The sequence below is a fragment of the Meleagris gallopavo genome, chromosome 20, assembly GCF_905368555.1.
Source record: "Meleagris gallopavo chromosome 20, MGAL_WU_HG_1.1, whole genome shotgun sequence".
Lineage (NCBI taxonomy): Eukaryota > Metazoa > Chordata > Aves > Galliformes > Phasianidae > Meleagris > Meleagris gallopavo.
The window spans coordinates 9986144-10007066 of record NC_139423.1 but is presented as its reverse complement, the minus strand read 5'-3'; the positions used below and the strand labels follow the sequence as shown (position 1 = coordinate 10007066).

At 43.7% G+C, this 20923-nt stretch overlaps 1 protein-coding gene across 3 annotated transcripts in view; it reads left to right on the top strand.

Annotated features, from left to right (window-relative positions):
* The window catches only part of ABCC3 (ATP binding cassette subfamily C member 3), a 43377-nt gene that overhangs the window by 14088 nt on the left and 8366 nt on the right, over positions 1-20923 (top strand). For all 3 annotated transcript variants that reach the window (XR_014887473.1, XM_085240309.1, XM_085240310.1), the window contains 17 exons: positions 834-959; positions 1724-1785; positions 2970-3101; positions 6395-6613; positions 8834-9011; positions 9576-9737; positions 10758-10850; positions 12162-12369; positions 13310-13452; positions 13858-13945; positions 14939-15005; positions 16590-16716; positions 17065-17241; positions 18064-18231; positions 18995-19178; positions 19814-19919; positions 20464-20617. Coding sequence is in view for 2 of the 3 variants with exons in the window: in XM_085240309.1 (XP_085096435.1) it covers positions 834-959; positions 1724-1785; positions 2970-3101; positions 6395-6613; positions 8834-9011; positions 9576-9737; positions 10758-10850; positions 12162-12369; positions 13310-13452; positions 13858-13945; positions 14939-15005; positions 16590-16716; positions 17065-17241; positions 18064-18231; positions 18995-19178; positions 19814-19919; positions 20464-20617 (2394 nt within the window). In the remaining variant the exon portion in view is untranslated. The remainder of the gene's footprint in view (positions 1-833; positions 960-1723; positions 1786-2969; positions 3102-6394; positions 6614-8833; positions 9012-9575; positions 9738-10757; positions 10851-12161; positions 12370-13309; positions 13453-13857; positions 13946-14938; positions 15006-16589; positions 16717-17064; positions 17242-18063; positions 18232-18994; positions 19179-19813; positions 19920-20463; positions 20618-20923) is intronic.

Genomic DNA, 20923 nt, shown 5'->3' with positions numbered 1-20923 from the left:
CCTTACAGGACAGTCTGTGCAGGGCTTCCTCAGGAGGTGCTTGCAGTCCTGGTGAGACCCTCTCGTGCATCACTTCAAATCAATTTTAAAATTGTAGTACTGGTGATTAAGAGCAAATAATGGACTATCAATGGTTGATTCCTTAATCAACTTAAAATTATGAGGGCAGAGTCCTAGAATGTGTGTGGGCAGCATCCCTCCTGTTCTTACCACTGCTGAGGATGAAATATTCTTTCTGTTACACCTCAGGATCAAAGGTTTTAAGTGAACAATGAAGAGCATTCACAAGCACATGAGGTTATGAAAGAGCTGCTAGGGGATATACCCTCCCAGCAAGAAGTTTTAAGTCAACTGCAGATTGGGTGGGAAAAGAAATGTCTGCAGCAGATGGAACTGATATTTTATAATGCAGTGTTTTCTCATTTCTTCTGAAAGCATTGACATTGACTGCTTGTAAAAAGTAAATGGATGTTCTCTGATCTGGGTTGACAGTTCCTATGTGACATGATCTTGCAAGAACCCCTGGAGGTAATTTAAAAGGATGTCATGTAGCCCCTGATTCCAGGGGATGTCTGCATGCAGTGAAGGTGCATAAGCACTTTGAAGTTGACAGAATTTAATGAAAAGCAACGTGGAGATAAGCATTTACCAAGGTGCTTCGCAGAGTACATGCATGCTTTTGTAAGATAATTCCTGCTAGCAACTGCTGTGCAGTATTCAGCTGTGGGGGAAGAAAGGAAGTGCTAACAGATCCTGAAACAGTCGGTGTGTGCATGTATGTTGTGGTGGGAAATACAGTAAGTAAAGTAATTGCTGTGTTTTTTTCCCTTCAGAACCATGTAAATGAGAGGTTCAGGTCTGCCACGTTTTACATCCATTTTGTTTTGCTAATCATTGAGTTGATCCTTTCATGTTTTAAAGAAAAGCCTCCATTCTTTTCCCCTACCAATACAGACCCTGTAAGTACTTTTATTTTGCTTTATGTGTATTTTATTATATCATGTCTTGAGAATTCCACTGAGAATATTTGTAACTGAAAAAAGCTTTGCAGTGTCATGAGATTCAAGCTGTAGCTGCTGATCCCCCATAAGAAATAATGAGTATGGAGAGTTGTATTGGGATTTGAAGTCTTCTTCTATTATGTGTGCCATCAGTAATGACCAAAATCTGTACAGAGAAAAGCATCCCTCCTACTTGCTGCTTCAAAAAGTAATTTATGAAAACTAAAGCTTAATATTAATTATTCCAGGACCGTTTTTTGTGGAGATTGTTTTCTACTTGCTTAACATTCCTTTGGAGTTAACCGAACTCTCAAAGGATTGACTCAATAAACCAGTTCTATATGTATTGAGAATAGATATGAAAAGAACCATGGATAACAGGAGATATCGGTGGCATCACAGGCCAGATTTCTTCTCCAATTCATGAAATGGTCTCTGTAATTGGATTTATGCTCAAGCTGAGCCGAGAGAGAAGTTGAGTCCTTTTTTTTTTTTTTTTTGGATGAACATTTCAGAAACTGTAAAATGATGTTTCAGCTCATGTAAGTGTGATTTAAAGGCAGTATATTAAGAGCTCTGTAGAGATGAAAGGAGATCTGCACGACTTGGGAAACGATAGGGATCAATTTATGTCTCATTAGAACTTAGGTACGTGCTTGTAATATGTAGACTCATTTCCTGTTGTCTTGATTTAATCTTTTTCCTGCATAACTTTACTGCAGAATCCCTCTCCAGAGTTAACTTCAGGCTTTCTCTCAAGACTGACATTCTGGTGGTTTACAAGGTGAGCTTCTCTCTTCGGTGCGTTGGACAGCTGACAGCCATAAGCTCTATTTGTGATATGTGTTGTACAGAGTTACCCACGTGGAGGCTTTTCCCCTTCAAGTAGCTGACGTTGGGTGTTCTTTCATGACAGCACTGTCAGCACTTTCAGAACATGAACGTTTGCAGACCACTTTTAGAGAGTCGTGCTGCCCAGTCTCACCTGCAGATCAGTGGCAGAGTTGCCATGACTGCACACACAGCCTGGCTGTGCTGCAGCATCGCCTGAAACAACAACGCAGAATTGTGTAGCACAAGAAGAAAATACTGGAACCTTTTCACACCCCTGAGATGCATCGTTTCCTTTTGGGGCTCGTGGGTGAATGCTTTTGTTACCAGCACATTTCCTTTGCATGAGGAAATTGGGTGGTATATTCAAATGATTACTACCAACTATTGAGACTGCTGTGCTCTGGGATGTGTACTAAACAGTCAAATATGGGACTGGGTTTTTTTCCACTCTGGGATTAAGAAGTGAATCGATGCTGAAGGTCACGATGAGACCCAGTTTTTTCAGAGTGGTTGAGAGTTTTGAGATCCTCACTCCTGTATCTCTGTAACTTCATTGTCCTGGCACAGCCTCGTACAAATATTTCTAGTGAAAGCGAGATCCTTCTCAATTTTCAGAGATCTGAATGTTCAGCTTTGCTGTAGGGATTTATGGCAATGAGATGTTTGTATCTCTTGGCAAAATGTCCCTTAGAGTTGAGGATTTGTAATTTTCTTGTATTTGGAGAGAGAAATTTAGTTTTCCTTTGGTTTTTGTGAGCTGCCCTTTTGCATTTCATTTGTCCCTGGCAGTTCATTTTGATTATTTTTACCTCTGAATTTTCACTGTTTTCATTTAACATCACAGTTTAATTCAAATGCTTCTGGATGTTGTTTTTTATTGCCCTTTTTTTCTAAAGTGATATTTTCAGTCAAATACATGTAATCAAAATTACATAGTGTGCTTTCCTTAACTGCAGACATCAAGGTAAGGAATAAAGGGAAATACAGGCATAATTATCACTGTTGTTTTTCCTTTTTTTTTTTTCCTGTGTATACACCTCTTACTTCTGTTAGCTGCCCACTCCCAGAGTTAGTTGCAGTTCTTCAGGTGCTGCCAGCCAAACTGAGTTGGACTGTTTTTCTCTGTATTTGCAGCTTTGCAATTCTTGGTTACAAAAAGCCTCTTGAAGATAAGGATTTGTGGTCACTGAACGAAGACGATATTTCAAAAAATATTGTACAAAAACTGAGTAGAGAGTGGGACAAAGAAAAAGCAGAGTGTAAACAGTAAGTAATCCAGCAATTCTGCAGATGGAGATTGATGAGTCAATTCAGCACTAATGAGATGTTCATCCCTGAAAACAAGCCGAGTAAACACGACAGCCACCTCTGTTTCCATCTGTTCCTTATTAATATTAATGGTCAGATTTGCTTTTTTAAAGATGTCTAGGCAGAGGCAGGCAGCAGCCCTCTGGGGCTTGTGCTCGACCTGCACGTTTTATTGCTAGGCACTTGAAATATGCGTGGGCAGATGGTGTCGTTTACCGTGTGGAGAAGGGCTGAAGAAGTATAAACGGAAGGTGGTGAGTTGGTTGGAGTGCAGAAAGTGGATAACTTTCATTACTGGGCTGGTGGATGTCTAACCCTGTAATCGCATCCCTCCTGGGCACGTTGGAACACAACTTTTGGGCACCATAAGTCAGAAGGAGTGCTTTGTTATCGCCGTTGTGAGGTTTTCACCGGAGATTAATTTTAACCTCAAGGCTCTTAGCAGTAAACAGTTCTGCACTTCCAAGAAATAAGAATATGATGAATTCCCAGCACGTGAAGGGAGAGTACAGGGAGAGGGACGTCCCTCTTGGGGCTGAGACCCCCCTGCTCTTGTTGCTTCAGAGGTGAGCAGCAAAACTCCCTTTGTCTCCTGTGGAAATAGAATGAGAGTCAGAATTTGCATGTGGTTACATCCATGCTGGAGAGGATATCCTTTTTGCTCCATGTTCAGTTCCAGCCTAATCTTAAGAAGTCTTTTGTTCTGCAACTGCGTTTCCTACTCCCACTGGTCAGTGTCCAAAACGTCTCCAAACAAAGAGATGGGCCAGCAGAGTGCTACAGATGAAAAATGTCAATGAGGGGGATGCCTGTGCTTCCATTTCCTTTCATTGTGGAGATTTCTCCTCCGTATGGAGGCTTTCCTCTGTTATTTTCTGTGCGTATCCGTGCCAAATTGGAAAGACCCTTCTGTGTGATAATGTGAGGAAAGTCATAAGCTTCTTGGCAAGGCTCAGCGTGCTGTGAAGAGTTCTACTTTGCAGCTAAAATCTGAAAGGCTTCCAGCACTAACACCAGCAGCTCGTCCACTCATGCTCTGCATGTGCTGGGGTTGTGGTTTTACTTTTCTGTTTTTTTGCTTCCTTAATGTCTCCAGTTTTATGGTGTGGAATAACACGCATGGTCTGGGTTCTGGTTCTGCTCTTTGCTGCACAGGGATAAATTGCACCCCCAGGCCTTCCTGTAGTTAGAGCACATCCGCTGTGTGGAAGCACCCAAGGTCCAGGAAAACTTTTTCTGGAAAACCAGAAACTGTGCCTGGGGTTTTGTCGCTGTGTTCTGCAGATTGTGCATTAGGCTGCGGCCAGTTGGCAGCGAATTCAGCCTCGCATTCTGCCTTGTATTAAGCTCAGGTAAAATGCAGTGGAGACTATGTTAATCGTTCTCAGGTGGGAAAAAGAGCAAAACTAAAGCAAATCACTGTACTGTGGATTGCTGGGTTTCAAGTAACTCTAAAAATTGCGTGGCTTTCTTCATTTAGAAGTGAACATTCTCAGTTACTTTGTGTTAAATCTGCATGGGCAGCCATGGGCTGGAAGCCATTGCAAAGGCTTTTTTTTTTTTTCTTTTAAACTCTGATTAGCAAGGTTTTATGGCATGAAAACGCTAATCAGTTTTGTGCATTTTTAGAGAGTATCACAGAAGGTAACAGCAGTGTATGTGGTAATCATTTACTTTAAAAATTTAATCCGTTGCAAGCTACCTCTCCAGATTTACTTAATTGTAATGATTATCACATTCCTGTATCTCCTTAACCTACAAAACTTCTTTTGCATATTGCTTCATAGTTCTCTTGCAAACCACTCTCGTGAATTACTGTTAAATAATGGCTAATAATTGATTCTCTGCTAATGACTTACAGGAGAGCTCAGTATGGGTTTCAGCTGGTGTAGATTCAAGTCGTTGTTATAGGTAATGTTGGAGGCAGTGAAGCACGCTGGAGGTGTTTTCTATTTGCTTTTGCTTCTTTGGCCGCCTGGCTGAAATCTCTGCTCGCTCTCTGACTGCACTGCTGTGAGCTGGAGCTGTGCTGGAAGCGTGGGGCTGTGCTGGAACCCACGTGGCCTCATTCTGGCTGCCTTCTTGTGGAGAACGATGATTTGAAGATTCGGGGCCTTGTTATTACCAGTGAGAAATCTGTATGTTTCGCATGGGATAATCAGCATGTACTGTCTAGCAGGCTGTAACTCATAGAAGATAGGCACGTGGTTTTTGGTTTGAGAAAGAACTGGGTGCAACCAGGCACGCAGTGCTGAAGCCCTGACCTCACCTAACTACTCGTAGTAAACACCAGGAGTGTATTTCCTGTGGGATTTTTGCTGCAAGAGAACTATTGCATCGCTGTTAGCTGACTGTAATAAACATTTTTAATAGCACAAAGCCAGAGGCAAGTAGTCTTGTTTCTCCTGCAATGAGTTTAATGGCCTGGTTGCCAGAAAATAAAGCTTTGCTCATAAACTCTCTAGGTTTGATCTGGAAGAATAAAGGTGAAGCTGCTTGTTCTCATCTGAAAGAGAAAACAGATTTTTTTGTCTGGTTTAAGTCCCCTACCCCGCCCTCAGACTGTGCTGCAAAGAAATGAGGATTTGCACATTTCTTCCTTTGAAATGATGTGAACAAGTTTCTGCCTGCAGACTGTGAGCCACAGTGGTCGTTTGGAACACTCACAGGCTGTTGGAATGATTAGGCTCTGTAGCCAGCCAGCTCTAAAAAAATCTGCATGCTCTTTGAGAAGAATCATAAATCCAACCACACTTGGTAGTGCTTTCAAGTAATTTTTCTATTGCCTTTTTATAAGCCTTCCCTGTTCCTCGGGTCTCTTTTCCATCTGTCCCTTCTTAGAAGGCTTACGTGTCTCAGACTCTAATTTCCTTCTCGTTGTTCCACTTGGACTTAAACTTCCTGGCTGCCATTCATGGGGTTATTCTCTAGGTCTTCAAGAATTAACAGTGATTTGGTGCTTTCTGATAGAAAAGCTGCTAGGCTGCTCTTTGAGAACAATTCACGGTGGAAATTGTTTTCCAGAGCACTCAGCAACAGAAGTCAGGCACCTAAACCCAAGAGATGCTTTTAGAAGCCCCACGAGGAGCCCTGGAGAGCAACACGTGCCTTTGGAGTGGGTTTTTCATTGGTTAGTCTCAAAGACCTTTGCAGAAGAGTTGGCTTTCAGTACCTCAGATGTTCGTGCTGTACGCAGAGGGCAGTGATGTTCACACTGTCAGTGTCTCTGACTGTTTGGTTTGTTCCCCTAGGAAAGAAGATGTGACATATAGGAAGAAATCTACCCATGCACTGAATCACGTTGGTGATGGCCCAGAGGAAGCAGAAGTTCTGATCAGGGACAAGAGGCACAATAGGAAGCCTTCCTTCCTCAAAGCATTGATGAGGACCTTCGGGCCATACTTCTTAATCGGCTCCTTCTTCAAGCTGATACAAGACCTGCTTTCTTTTGTCAACCCTCAGCTGCTAAGGTTGGTTCTGTGAGAGCAGTTTCTATGTGCAATCCCTATGGAGGCTTGGCTTTGGCAAGCAGTATTTATTTTTGAAATGCATAACTCATTTCCCACACGGTGCTGCGTGTGTAGGTTCCCCCACCCTCCCACTGAAATGCCCTCAGACGGGAGCTCCTTACTGTGGATGAAGCTGCAAATTGGGCACGTTTCTGTGAAATGAAAGATTCATAAATCACCCAACACCGACAGACAGCTTTGGATTGCACATTACCTGCGGTGCCATGTAGCAGTCCAAAGCAATTTCTTCCCAGTTCTAGAAGATTATTTGTGAAATCGGAGCAGAGCACTGCTTGCTGAATCCAGCAGTCTGTACTTCTGATACCCACACGAGTTGGTGGTGGTGGCAGCTGTAGTGTGACAATACAAATGAAGTGTGGTGCTCGAGAATGCCGTGCTTTGACTGTGCTGCTATCATCTGGGATGGGTTTCGGAGCTTCTAGATGAGTTTGTGCATTTTCAGTAATACACAGTGAGCAGAATGTGTGATACACAGATTCAGTAAATTTTGGGATAAAATAAAAATTAAAAAAGAAAAAACAATGAGAAAAAAGGGAGAAAAATATTGTCAAAAATTATGTCCTCAGATTCTCCCTATATAAGCAACATCTGCACTGCAGTCTGCATGATCCCCACATTTCTCCCTGTTAATGGTAGTCTGGAGGTGAGAACATCACCAGGTAACCATTAGCTGAGAAGAACAGAACAGTGGAAATAGCAGCATCTCAGAGAGCAGCAGTGACTTTCTATCCACCAGCTGTGTCTAAATCTGTGCAAAGGTGCATAGTCCTGTTAGTGAGAGGGGAACGGAGCTGGATGGGGGCTGTGGGTGTGGGGAAGGGGGAATGAAAGGGCTCTGTTCTTATATGAGTGACTCTTAAAATAACAGCAGTGTTGGAGCTGTGTTCTGAGACCATCTTGTTCTGTGGGTGGTTGTGGTATACCCAGACACTTGCTGAGAAGAGGGTCCAGCCCAATATAGTAGCATTAATAGCTTGCAGTCTGTCTTCTTCAGTGTCCCTAGTGAGGAGGCAGCTGGCTTCCTTCTGAGAGCATGTTAGACGTAATCTATTCTGGGAATTTCTCAAATGTGCATAAATTCCTGGATATGTTGTCAGTGATATCTCAAGACATATAAAGGGTGAATTTCTGCTCAGGTCTGCGCTCCTGCAGTCATGGAAGTTGCACAGCTGCTGGTAAGAGAAAGTGGAAAAGCCGGGGCTGCCTGGTGGGTTGCACACAGAAGTTTTGTGTTCCCTGAGATTCAGTAACCTTTTTAGAAAGTTTGTTGCTTTTTTTCTGAAGCAGTCCACTTAGAGCACGAAGGAAAGGTGTACAAGGGGAAGATCTCAGACTGAAAGAAAGCTGCAGCAGCCTCCTGTTTCTAAAGCAAGGCTTTGGGGCTCTTTGCGTTTCTCCAAGTGTTATTTCCCCCCTGCTGGTTATTTGAATGGTGGAACCCAATCATTTCCTCTCTTACTCTGAAAATTCTGTTCTTTGGGCAGTAGTCTGCAATCACAAATGTGATTTTTGAGAAAGCTGCACGTTGCAATGCGTTGCTCCACTTGCTTGTTGTATGGCAGCTGTTCAGGCCTTGCAGGGAGAGCAGCTGCAAATAGTAAGAAATGGCTAATTAATAAAAGGTGATGAAGCCAGTTTAATGCTACTGCCATTTTACCTGGAAGTGGAGTGCAGAATGTTCCATGCATCATCCAGGAAGATGCCTTTTAATCCAGATTTTTGGAGGAAGCACCCCAGGCAGAGGCGCTCGGGCGGCTCCAGTTGGGTCTGGGTGGGAAGCTGATTCTGCAAGCTTTGCTGCACTGCCCTGCTGTGTCCTGCCACTCACCACCAACCCTGCGGGGCTGCCCGACACCGAGCCCTCTGTTTAATCCCTGGATCTCAGAGGAGACCTCGACTTCCTCAAAGCATTTCATTTTCTGCAGCTCATTTGCAGATTTCTCACTGGCAGAGCCTCAAGTTTTGCAATATTACAGTCTTTGCAGTGTTGGTTGACTGAACTTGTAACTCAGATTGCATCCTGGAGTCCTGTTTACTTTCTGTGGCTAGAGAGAGGATGTGGCAGGATGCCATGGCTGAGGGAATCTATGTTATGTCCCATTAAACTTACTGTATGGTTTTGTTTCTTCTCCTTTCCTTCCCTAATGTTCTGAAAAACAGTGTATTAATTAGCTTCATTAAGAACGAAGATGCCCCAGCCTGGTGGGGATTTTTGATTGCGGCTTTGATGTTTACCTGTGCTGTGCTGCAGACCCTCATACTTCACCAGCATTTCCAGTATTGCTTTGTTACTGGGATGAGGCTGAGAACTGGGATCACTGGAGTGATATACCGAAAGGTAAGACTGGAAGCATTTCATGGTCCAGAACTCTGAGTATAAAGCCGAGAAAGAAGCCTCAGCTCTGAGATACTTAGAGGTGAAAAGGCTTATTGGAGAAAAATAGCCTCTGGGAAATAAATTTAAAAAAATAAAGTGGTTTTGTTCTGTTTGTTTGTCTCTTTTCAGTGAGTTTTTCAGAGTACCTCTCTTACAGTTTCTAGAATATTCTGGGAATGAGCAACGTAGTGTGGGTGTGCAGTCACAGGCACAGCTCAGGCTGCTATTGGTTCCATTGAAATGTTCAGGAAGGTGGTCCGGGAGAAGAGTGTTTGTGCTATGGCTTGGTTAGCTCCAACTGGGCTTTCTTCAGAATGCTACAAACCGCCTGACGTGGAGGTGCTCACAGGCAAGGCATGTCACGAAGCCTTGTTCCTCGTGAGAGTGAATGTCTGTGCGAGTCGCTGGATCCTTGCTGGGGTGCACGTTCCTGGGGAGTATCGTACTGTCATGTTTGAGGATTTCTTCTCCGTGTTTCCTTGCATGTGTCAAGACTGAATCCCCTGACTGTCTCTTACCCCTCAGTCCTTGGTCATCACAAACTCAGCAAAGCGCTCCTCTACCGTTGGAGAAATCGTCAACTTGATGTCAGTGGACGCCCAGCGCTTCATGGATCTGGTGGCTTTCCTGAACATGTTGTGGTCTGCGCCGCTCCAGACGTGCCTGGCGTTGTATTTCCTCTGGCAGGTACAGACATTGTCACCTTCCTTCGCAGATGTTCTAAGCGATGTGCAAGCATTTTTTTTTTAATCCTTTTTTTTAATGTGCTTCTTGTGCTGCCTTGTTTTGGTATGATAACTATACAAAATCAATTCATTTCTTAATGATTTAGTTCATCTGGCAGGCGAGATAATGCATTTGAAGCAGAAGATATCCCTTATGTTTCTGTTGTCCCTAGTGTGCTGTGGTGGGCTCTGCTGAGGACTCATCACAGTATTCCCAGTAGTTGATACAAATGAGAGCCTGAAGGAAATGATTAAAAAAAACAAAAAAAATAAAAAAAGGAAATATGAGTCATATACAAAGATTATGTTATGCCATGTAAATAAGTCAACATGGAATAAATCCATAAATCTCAATTGGAATAAACTTTCTCTTCAGTGAAATTTCTTGTTTATTCCGTATTCAGTTTTAACATTGGCTTTCATCCTTAAAGTGTTTCCCTGCGATTAATCTGTGTAGAGCAGTAGCACCAACATAACCATAGGGATTTATTCTGGAGAGCCATAAAGCTGCAGCAGCTTTACGAGGCACTGCTCTGCTGGTTTGTGTGCTTTTATCCACCTTGCGGGACCTGGGCTGATTCTGTAATTACAGTTCCCCGGGTCAGAGAGAAGTCAGTGGAAAAATCCCTTCTCTGTAGCTTATTTGTTCCCGTTCTGTATTGACTCAGTAGCTCCGTATCTGCATCAGCTCAAACCTTCTCCCCTCCTGCTGGGAAGCACTGAGCAGGTCAATGGCAGAGCATGCTGCCATCACAGCGCTGGCGTGTCCTACTCAGAGTGCATGGCTGGGTATTTTCCTGTCTCCTCACCGTAGCTGTTCTGTGAGACGAGACCCCTTCGTAGGAGGAGTTCAGCTGTCTGTCTCAAACGTTCATCAGTGAGGCAATGTGTTTCTGCTTCAGTCACCTGCGGGTTCTTCAGTGTTCACCACTGGGGATGCTGCACTCCAGTACAACAACTTACCTTTTCTCTTTCACCCCAGGCTCTAGGGCCGTCTGTGCTGGCAGGAGTTGCTGTGATGGTTTTACTTATCCCATTCAACTCTGCAGTAGCAATCAAAACCAGAGCATTCCAGGTAAGGTATCAGCAGAGAAAGAAAGCATCATCTGAGATTGTAGCTGTGCTATGAGAGGTGACGGCATTGATGATGTCTCGGTCGTTACTGAGGTGTCATTTGCACCAATTTTCTTTCAAGTTAGATTGTACCAGTATATTTAATAACCACACCCTCTCAGTTAGCTTTTCTGTAGTGATTTGAATGCTATTTGTAGGTGTGGCATTGACTCAGTGACTGGTGCTGTTGGAACTGCTGGGATTAGCAAGAAGTTTTTGTCTCCATGTCCCTCCAGCCAGCAGCTGGGTCTGTGAACGCCTGGGGAAAGGCAGGAACTGCTCCTGGAGCTGGGAATGACTGCTTTTAGAGAGGGAGCTGAAACCCGGCACATTGTTTCTTATGTTAATGGCCGATGTTGATTTTCATTGCCACTGAGCTGGGCTAAATTTGCATTATTGCCTTGAGGTAAAAATATCCTTTATTCCCTCCCTCCTTAGTTGTCTGTAGTCAAGAAGGGCTGAAAAAGCGATATCATAGTGCCCTCTGGCTTTGTGCTGCACAGATGGAGGAAGCGGAGGTGCTGTGCCACCCCTCAGGGACGGGCTGGAAGCTTTAAAAAGAAATCAATCCACAGATGTAAAAAGGGTGAGAGTAGGAAAACAAGCCCAGGTGATGACACTTACGCACGAGCTCAGTGACAAGTGCTGTCATGACATGCCGTGAGGAGACATCCAGGCTTTGTGTTAAGCCTCTCGGGTGCTGACGTTAGAGTAGCATTCCTTAGTAGCATTCCTTTTCCCTTTGCCCACGGCGAGGCGCTCAGAGCCGTACCTTGGTGCGCGTGAATGCAGGTTTTCGTTTTGTTTATCCTGCTGAGAAGGGATTTGACTTTTCTGAAGTAGCTGAATGAAGCACTGTGTCCTGGCGTATGTAAGAAAAATAAACTAGGAGTAACCACAGAGTTCAGGACGTCCCATGAGAAATACAGCTATGCGTATCAGGAAAAAGCCTGATGAAATCAAAGGAAGAGGTAGGGCAGTATTTTTTTCTGAATCTTTCTCAAAAGTGGTTTTGAAAATGTAATTCCTAACAGTGAAGATGAGTAGGAAGCCTTTGTGCTCATCTTTTCAAACACTTTCTTTGATTCCTAGTTTCTCTGGAGATATAAACTTGCAACCGTGAGCTTACAGATAAGAGTCTGACCTCTTTAATCTCCTTTCACATCCTCTTTAGAAACAGCCAAGGACCATCATAGCTGTGAGACACTGTGTTTACAGCTCCCATCCAGGCACTCCAGTGACATGCTGTCTCCTGTGCTTGCTAACAATCTAGGTGGAGCAAATGCGCTATAAAGACTCCCGTATTAAATTAATGAATGAGATTCTGGGTGGCATTAAGGTGCTGAAGCTGTATGCCTGGGAGCCGTCATTCTCAGAAAAAGTGTTGGAGATAAGAAAGAATGAGCTGCGAGTGCTGAAAAAGTCTGCCTATCTCAATTCGTTGTCCAACTTTGCCTGGATCAGCTCACCGTTCCTGGTAGGTTGTACCTGCACGACGTTCTGCAGTGCACAAGAGCATCCTTGAAGGAGAAATGGGAGAAATGGGAAGTTCACTGTTTACCCAGTGAACCTAGGAACAAGATATAAATACCCTTTGGGGAAAAAAAAAGAGTTTTTCACACGCTCTGAAGCAAGGTTCCTTGTTCTGTAGAGCCCTTTTGCATCCAAGTATTTCTTGGTGAAGCCTGCTGCTGGGAACAGAGCAGCTGTCTCAGGAGAACTTCGAGCACTCAAAGTATTTTCCATAACAAACTGAAACTAGAATTTGAAGCCTCACAGATACTCCTGGATAGCAGTCCTCACCAAAGAAATGTGATTGTTGATCAGTACAGGGTCTTATTTCATTTCTACCTCTTCTTCTTACAGTACTGTTTTAGCATTTTATGCTGCAGGCTTTTTTTTTTTAACCAATTTAATGAAGAAAAAAAAATGACACATTAACAGTTTTCCCTCTGTTTTTCCTTCCTCTGCTTTCCACTTCATTACCCCACGATCCCTTTTGCATGGAGAGGTATGGTTTGCATGCACAGAAACATGCAGATGAGTGTTTTGTCAAAAATTAGCCTGCAGTTCACAATGGGAGAACATGGTTGGGCAGTGCTGGAAATGCAGCCAAACCACAGCTTGATAAGCACTTCTCATTTGTATTTACCACGGTTCTGTAGCTCACCTTCTGAAACACCTAGTTCAACTAAACGTGGCATTAGTAATCAGTGAGTGACTTGATTCTGCACGCCTGTTTTGTGCTGATAACTGGTATCAGCTTGTTCATTTGATAAGCATGTGGAAAAGGTCAAAAAGGAAGAATTTTCCTGATGTTGGTGTTGATACTTTTATTTCAAATACAGGCTTGACTGCTGCTTGCAGTGCCAAAGCGTCACATACCTTTGGCAGTAAATTCACCTTTTGGCTTTCAGGTAGCACTGACAACATTTGCTGTCTATGTCTTAGTGGATGAGAAGAATACTCTGGATGCAGAAAAGGCTTTTGTCTCGCTCTCCTTGTTTAATATCTTGAAGTTTCCACTCACTATGCTTCCACAAGTCATCAGCAACATTGCGCAGGTAAGGGTGGTCTGTGTGTAAGCTGTGTCAAACAGAAGAACCCCAGGTGTCTTTTGTTCTGGAACACAGAGATCCCACAAATCTGAGCTGGTTTTCTTTCTAATATCCTTTCACTGGAACCACACCACGTTGGAAATCCAGACTTCTGAGTAAGCCTGTGTGTGTGTGTGGCATTTCACATATGGAGATTTTGCTTCACTCAGGTGAATTTAGCTTAGTCTAATAAATTTCCCAGCCGAAAACTTGAATTTCAGTGTAGGACTGCTTGAAAGGAAAGAATGAGTCAGTGTTCAGGACGCCCATGGAGTGAAAGCCTAAGCCACTCCGTGTGCTTTCCTTGCCAGCAGTCAGAGCAGTAAGTCCCTGTTAAAGGAATGACAAAGTAATGCTGCTTTCTTTTCTTAGACCAGTGTTTCTCTGAAGAGAATTCAGCAGTTCCTGAGTCACGATGAGCTCGATCCAAATTGTGTGGAAAGAAAAGTGATTGCACCAGGTAAAGAGATCGGTGTGGTTCTTCACAGTGCTAATGCAGAAAGCATCTTGTGTTTGTTTGGGGCTGGTGGAGTTTCCAAAAAAGCAAAAAGAATACAGCAACTTTTTTTAAGTAGAAAACAAAACTCCCTCTCTGAAGAGTCCGTGTTTGTCATTTAGACTCTATAGCCAGAAACTTCTGTAACTCCCACTGTTCTGAGCTTGGCACTGACTGCTGGGTGTGAGTTTGCCTCGGCAGTGCAACGGTTGCTAACGGTGCTGAATGATGCTCACACCTTTCACACTGCACAAATGCTCAGGAGCAATATCAGTAGTTCTGTTTTATTCTCTTGCAAACGCAGCATCCCAAAAGGAATGAGCAAACCAGCTCGTCTTAAAAACCTGTGTTTTCTCATGTAATGCATTTTGGTGATACTGCAGTTTGAAACCCTTTTGGTGCGTGATGCTGTGTGCAGAGGAGAAGGGATGGCTGTGTAGCTGCTGTGTGCTTACTGTTATTCATCACCCCACCAGGAGATGAAGAAAGCCTGCAGATCTGTGACTTGTTAGCGTGGCAAGCAAAAACCTGCACAAAGCAAATTTAATCTGAATCACCAAAGTCAACAGTGTGCTGTTGGTCTCCTGCTGACTTGAAATTGGTTTCTCAAGTACAGCTGTGCTGATGATGGCACAGTTCTGAGAACTGCTCTGAGCAGCAGATGCTGGGACCAGCCTCACCTGAGCAGAGTGAAGCAGGATGACTTTTCTGCTCCGTAGGACTGTAAGCTCAGTGTCTACGGCTTAAGCTATGGACAAGTTATTTTCACACTGATAAGCATTCCTGTCTTGTGACCCAGTGCAATCACAAGACTCTGCTTCCCATACCAGCAGAAAAGGGAACTGCAGCGTAGAGAAACACCCGTAAATAAAGATTCCTCTGTCTGCCAATCTCTCGGTCACACTGTCTGTGTAATAGTTTGCCTGCCTTCTTTGTTGTTGCATTTTTGTCATACAGGCTATGCCATCAGTGTAAAAAATGCGACGTTCAGCTGGGGAAAGGAGCTTAAGCCGTCCTTGAAAGAGTAAGATTTCTTTATGCAATTGCAATACATCTGTTTGCTTTGTATTTTTCTGGCTCCTGGGAAGTCTGTTTGAAAGACGTCTGGTAATATCTGCAGGCTTACTTCTGGAAGAGGTTGTTCCCACATACCCACGGTGCATCTCACCTGCCTTTCAAACGTCTAGCTAATCCTTGTGCCTCATAGCATGTAGGCATTATAGAACAGTGCTGTGAAGCTTTCATTCCACAGAAACTAGCCTGAAGTGGTTATCTGTTAAAGGGCTGAAAGGCTAGCTCAATTTCTTAAATAGGTAATTTCTTTTTCTTTAATTGAAGCAGCGGACAAATTAAATTGATCTGATGGTTATGAAGGCAGTTCTGATGTCTGGGTTTAGGTTTAATTCTAGCTCATGGGCATGTGAGCAGTGGTGTCTTCTTTCAGGATTCTCGTGGCAGGCTCATCCCTGCAGCTGCCCATACACCATTCCCAGACTGTGCAGGTGTACGTTTTGCTCTTTCGCCTATTTGAATGAACACAAATAAAATTTGCCTGGACGTGTATACTTCCCTGTGTTTTGCTTTGTTGTCAGATCAGAATCGCAGAAATTTGATAAGTGTTCTTAGACTTCCCTGTCCAAGGAGTTCGCAGTGCTATGCTGAGTCTGTTACATGGGAAACCTGCAAGAAAGACCCTTAGAGTTCAAAGGATTTGCTTTGATTCAGGCAACCAAATCTGTGACCATGTAGGCTTCAATGCAAACTGCAGTCTAAGCATCGAGCAGCAACTCCATAAAATAGCAGTAATGCAAAATTCAGCAAGAAGGAAGTACAGTGAAGAAAAGTTACGATGCTTTTGGATTTACTTGCTTTGATACCTTTAGTAAAAACAAACTAAAAAGCTCTTGCACCGTGCAAAACGCCTGCTGCCTGTTGGAGGAGGACTGGCAAAAGCATTAGAATTCTGCATCAGAATCTTTGCAAGCAGAAATTTGAGCTGATTTCATTAGTGAAAGGCATTGTGATGGTGAATAGATTACGTCCCTCTGTCATTTCCAGAGCAGTCCACCTTCAGAACCAGAACCTAAGGCAGTACCTTTTAGGATACAGTAGGGAAAACAGCAAAGGATTTTTACTGGGCAAGATTCATTTTTCTTGCATCATTGCGAATCCTACTTATTAGCACTGAAATAATTTAGTAAAATAGTCAGAACGTTTTCAGGTGTGATGTCTTTGCCCACTGCTTCAGTACAGTTGCTCTTGTTTTTCGAAACAAAACACAAAATCTGAAAGGCAGCTTTCAAAATGCTTCTTAGCACTGTTTGGCTTGCTGATGGACTGACATGGCACGGTGAAGGGTCTCAGGAGGCTTGCTATCAATCACACTGACTTAGCAGCCCACAGAACACATTTATGGGTTTCCATTTACTCCTGCAGTTCTGATTACAGTTGATTGTACCCAAGAAAAGGAGGAGAGAACCGGTGACCAAGCTGTGCTTGCTGTATCCTGTCAGGTTGAGGTCGTGCTGAGTTGTCAGTGTACATTTCAGCCCATCTGAAGACCCATAATGCCTTCAGTAAACTAATGTTTAATTAATTTCCTCCGCAGCATAAACCTGATGGTCCCCAGTGGCGCTTTGGTTGCTGTTGTTGGCCATGTTGGCTGTGGGAAGTCGTCTCTGGTGTCTGCTCTCCTAGGTGAGATGGAAAAGCTGGAAGGAGAAGTGGCTGTGAAGGTTGGTGTTGTTTTTGATGCCGTTTAACAACGGGATGGAAATGTGCTTTTATGCTTGCTACTGCTTGCGATGCACTTCAGGCAGGAGATGGAAATCTGTTTGCTCCTTGCACAGCTTGTCTCTGTCTTTGTTTGTGTTTTGCCCACATGTGTTTACTTATGTTTTACATGTAATGACTTTCCTGATTCAATCAACTGCAGACCAGCAATTAGCACACAAGTGTATATATAACGTGAATATCTGTTGAACACAAACTATATATATATGCTGAAGATTTTAATTGGAATTTTGAGCATGAATTGATGCTTGTTGTATGTTCGGGGTTTCCCTTCTATTTCCTTGTCCTAGGGTTCTGTTGCTTATGTGCCTCAACAAGCCTGGATCCAGAATGCCACGCTGAAAGATAACATTTTGTTTGGCCAAGCTCCTAATGAGCAAAAATACCAAAATATCCTGGAGGCCTGCGCTTTAAAAACTGACCTGGAAGTGCTACCAGGAGGAGATCACACTGAGATAGGAGAGAAGGTAATGTTTTTTTCAAGTCAGACCTGCTGATGCTTCCTTTTCCATCTGCCTAAGGAGAGAACACTGTAGTCAGACCTTGGTTCAGTTTGATCCTTACAGTAGCACACCTGTGACAGACAGCACTGAAACATGCAGGCAGTTCTGTGGAAGGTAGTCAGACTCAAACTCAGTCCTAAATTTCAGCATGTTTGCGTATTTTGCACATCTAGCTCTGAGAGATCAGAGCATCCTACCTTTGTAGTCCGATTGTAAATGTGCGTTTGGACAGAATGCTTAAAGTCCTTTTCCTGTAGGGGAAAAATGGGATGGAAAATACAACGTGCTTCAAGTTGAAAAAATAACATGATCGTCCCTTGACACCTCATTTTAATGAGATGCTTGGTGATTACCCAGTAAAGATTTTTTCTCAAAGGCTGCTAAATTTGAGATGGAATTCATGCGGGTGGGTGGATGTATGGATGTACGTAAGGTGAGAAATGTGGAAGATGTTCCAGGTGCTGCAGCCATGCTTGGGGCGTTTGCATTTTGTGTCCTTGTAGATGGTCTTCCTTTTTGTTGTTTTACATTTTAACAGCTCTCTTCAGAAGCGTATGAAGCAAGAGGTGTATTCTGGCTCCAGATTGCTGGCTGACTGGAAGTTTGGCAGTGAACAAACAAATTTAGTGGCATTCTGTTCCTGTCTCTGACTCTGAGCGGGTTATTCTCTTCGGCGTCTCATGTTTCATTTAGCATCCATCTGTCTGATGGTGTGAGAGCCATACAAACTCATAACTGTTGTTTGGACCGAGGTGTGTGATACGTTTTCTCTCTCTTTCCCTGCAGGGCATCAACCTGTCAGGTGGCCAGAGGCAGCGAGTGAGCCTCGCTCGCGCCGTGTTCAGCAGCTCTGACATTTACCTACTCGATGATCCTCTTTCTGCTGTGGACTCTCATGTTGCAAAGCACATCTTTGACCAAGTTATTGGTCCAGATGGGGTGCTTAAAGGAAAAGTAAGCTGACATTTAGATCCTGTTACGAACGCACACAAATGTGGAAGCACTAATGGGTAACTGGAGAGTTGTTTCACCAGGGCTGCAGTGCTGACTCATGCCTGTGCTTCTGGGATGGGTTGGCAGCGTGGGCACCTCTTCCCCACGGCACAGATTCTGCAGTGAGCTGCCATGTAAGCATGCCCAGAAAGGATGTGATCTGGTCAGAACTGGTAGAGGCAAAAACCTGCTCTGTCTTTTGTAAAAAGCTCTGCTCTGTGTGATGGCCCAAAGCAAGGCGTTTGTAGGCACTTGTAGGCTCTCAGCTTAGCATTGCGAGTTGTTACGTGGAGGCAGTGCAGTGCAGAACTTGCAACAGCTAAATTTACAGAGGTCTTTGGCAGCATGCAGCAAAATTGCAACCCCTTTGCTTCCCCTTCTACTCCTGTTATCGTCTCCAAATGTCTCAGCATTTAAAAGGAAGAGTGCAAAGCAGCTTAGCACATGGGACAGAGGAGAGTGATGATTGCGTTGTTTTACTTCCCTCTGAGTTGTATCAGTGTGCAGTAGGAAGCAGAGTAAGTTCATGTAGATTTTTCCAAGTGCAATGACTACCTAGTGTAGTTTCTTTCACTTGGCGTTTCACCTTAAGATGATAATTCACCCCCTGTCTCAGCAACGTGGTGTTATTTGATTTGCTGAGTAACTCTGCTGATGTACAGCATTCGGTCTCAACAGTGGCAACTGAGACTTGTGGGTGTTTTTCTCAATTTTCCCCATCCAGACTCGAATTCTGGTGACCCACGGCATTGGTTTCCTGCCTCAGGTAGACCATATAGTTGTCCTAACAGATGGCAAAATCTCCGAAATGGGATCTTACCAAGAACTTCTGAAACAGAACAAGGCCTTTGCAGAATTCCTTCGAAATTATGCACTTGATGAAAACATTGAAGAGGATGAACTAACAAGTACAGTACTGCTTTTTCTCTGTCAACCAGATTACAGATACTTTCTCTGCAGAAATCAGAATGCAGAGAATGCACTTCGTATCTCTGTGTAAAGTGTCCATTGCTTCTAAATGACATCTCCGCATTTGTTCCTACTTTCTTCGCTGACATAGAAAATATTTATTGCCAGTTCTATATTAATGATAGGTGTTTTACCAAAGAAGTTTAGTTCAGAATTGATAGCAGCTCTCACCAGATGGGGAGAAGGAAAAGAATGTGATGTCTTCATGCAATAGCAGTGGTTTCTGACATGAGACTCCATCTTAGGCTCCATCCCAGAATCGTGCCTCGAGAGTGCTCTGTATGTGAATGCAGCTAGAACTAACTAATGCTATCATGTAGTGTTTCTGATGCACTCAGGCAATGAGCTGTAAATGCATTTGGTTGCCAATCTGTTTCACAAGCTACCTAGTTTAAGTAACAAAAGCGATGCAGAGAGCCAAAGCCAATGGGGGTGATGCTGGGGTTACATACCGTGATTTTCCTGTGGAGGTATTGGTTTTCATTACTCTTGTTTTGTCTGGACTTCTGTTTCTGTGCTTTCAGCTTTGCCCAGCAGAAAATGTGAGGTGTAATCTTGTAATCTTGTTTTGCAGTGATTGAAGAGGAGGAGGTCCTGCTTGCTGAAGACACCCTCAGCATCCACACCGATCTGGCAGATAATGAACCTGTGACAAATGAGGTCCGCAAACAATTTCTTAGGTAAACATCAGCACTTCTTGAGTTTAAATCTGCTTCTACAGCAAAACACATCTGAAAGATGTTAGTCAAACGCTGTCTCACAATTGGGGATTTAGTTTCCTCTTAAAAATAAGTTTTTGAGAGTAAATGTGAAAGAACACGCGAAGAAGATCAAATATCTGCTCCAGCAATCTTCTTCTTAATCCAAATTGAACCAAATTCTTCAGGCAACTTTTTCATAACGATTCCCTGGGACACCATCCAGCTGCTATAGATCTGGCAGCAGAGAAGCTCTGGGGTTAGCTTTGAAAAGCCTGGCTTGTGCTGAGGGCTGCAGTGACCGTATCAGCGTGTCCAGAGCCTGCCGTGGCCTTTGGTAGCAGTGGTGTTTCTGCCATTATGGACATCACTGTACATCCATGGGGGTCATACAGGCACCACCCGTATCTGTGAGCGGGAACTGAGCAGAAGAGCTGGGCGTGAGTCTGAGCTGCTGCCTCCTGTTCTTGCCCCACATGACCACAATGTGCCCTTTTTCTCCTAATGGCTCCGTTGTTTTGATTAGGCAACTTAGTGTAATATCTTCTGAGGGAGGAGAATGTCCCAACAAAATGTCAACGAAACGAAGAGTCGCTGAAAAGAAGCCAGCTGAGCCACCTCTGCCAAAAAGGAATCCTAATGAGAAACTTATCCAGGCAGAAACCACAGAAGTGGGAACGGTACCGTGTGATTTCCCCCTTCCTTTTTCTTCTTTCTTTCTCTTTTTGGAAAAAAAAAAAATCTTTTTTTTTTTTTTTTTTTTTACATCTGATGTGTTTTTGTTAAATGCGGTGTGTAAATTGCGATAGCAGCTTTTAGACATTAATCTAGTGATCACTGATCCTTCAAATTGAGCTCTTGGCAGAGATTTACACACCTGGCAAGGGCTGTGCAATTAGGAAAGGAAAAAAATGCCTCCCAGCTCCTGCCTCAGTCACCTGATAGCCCAAGCAGCTCTGTCAGCCCCGCATTGCCTTGCAGAGCTT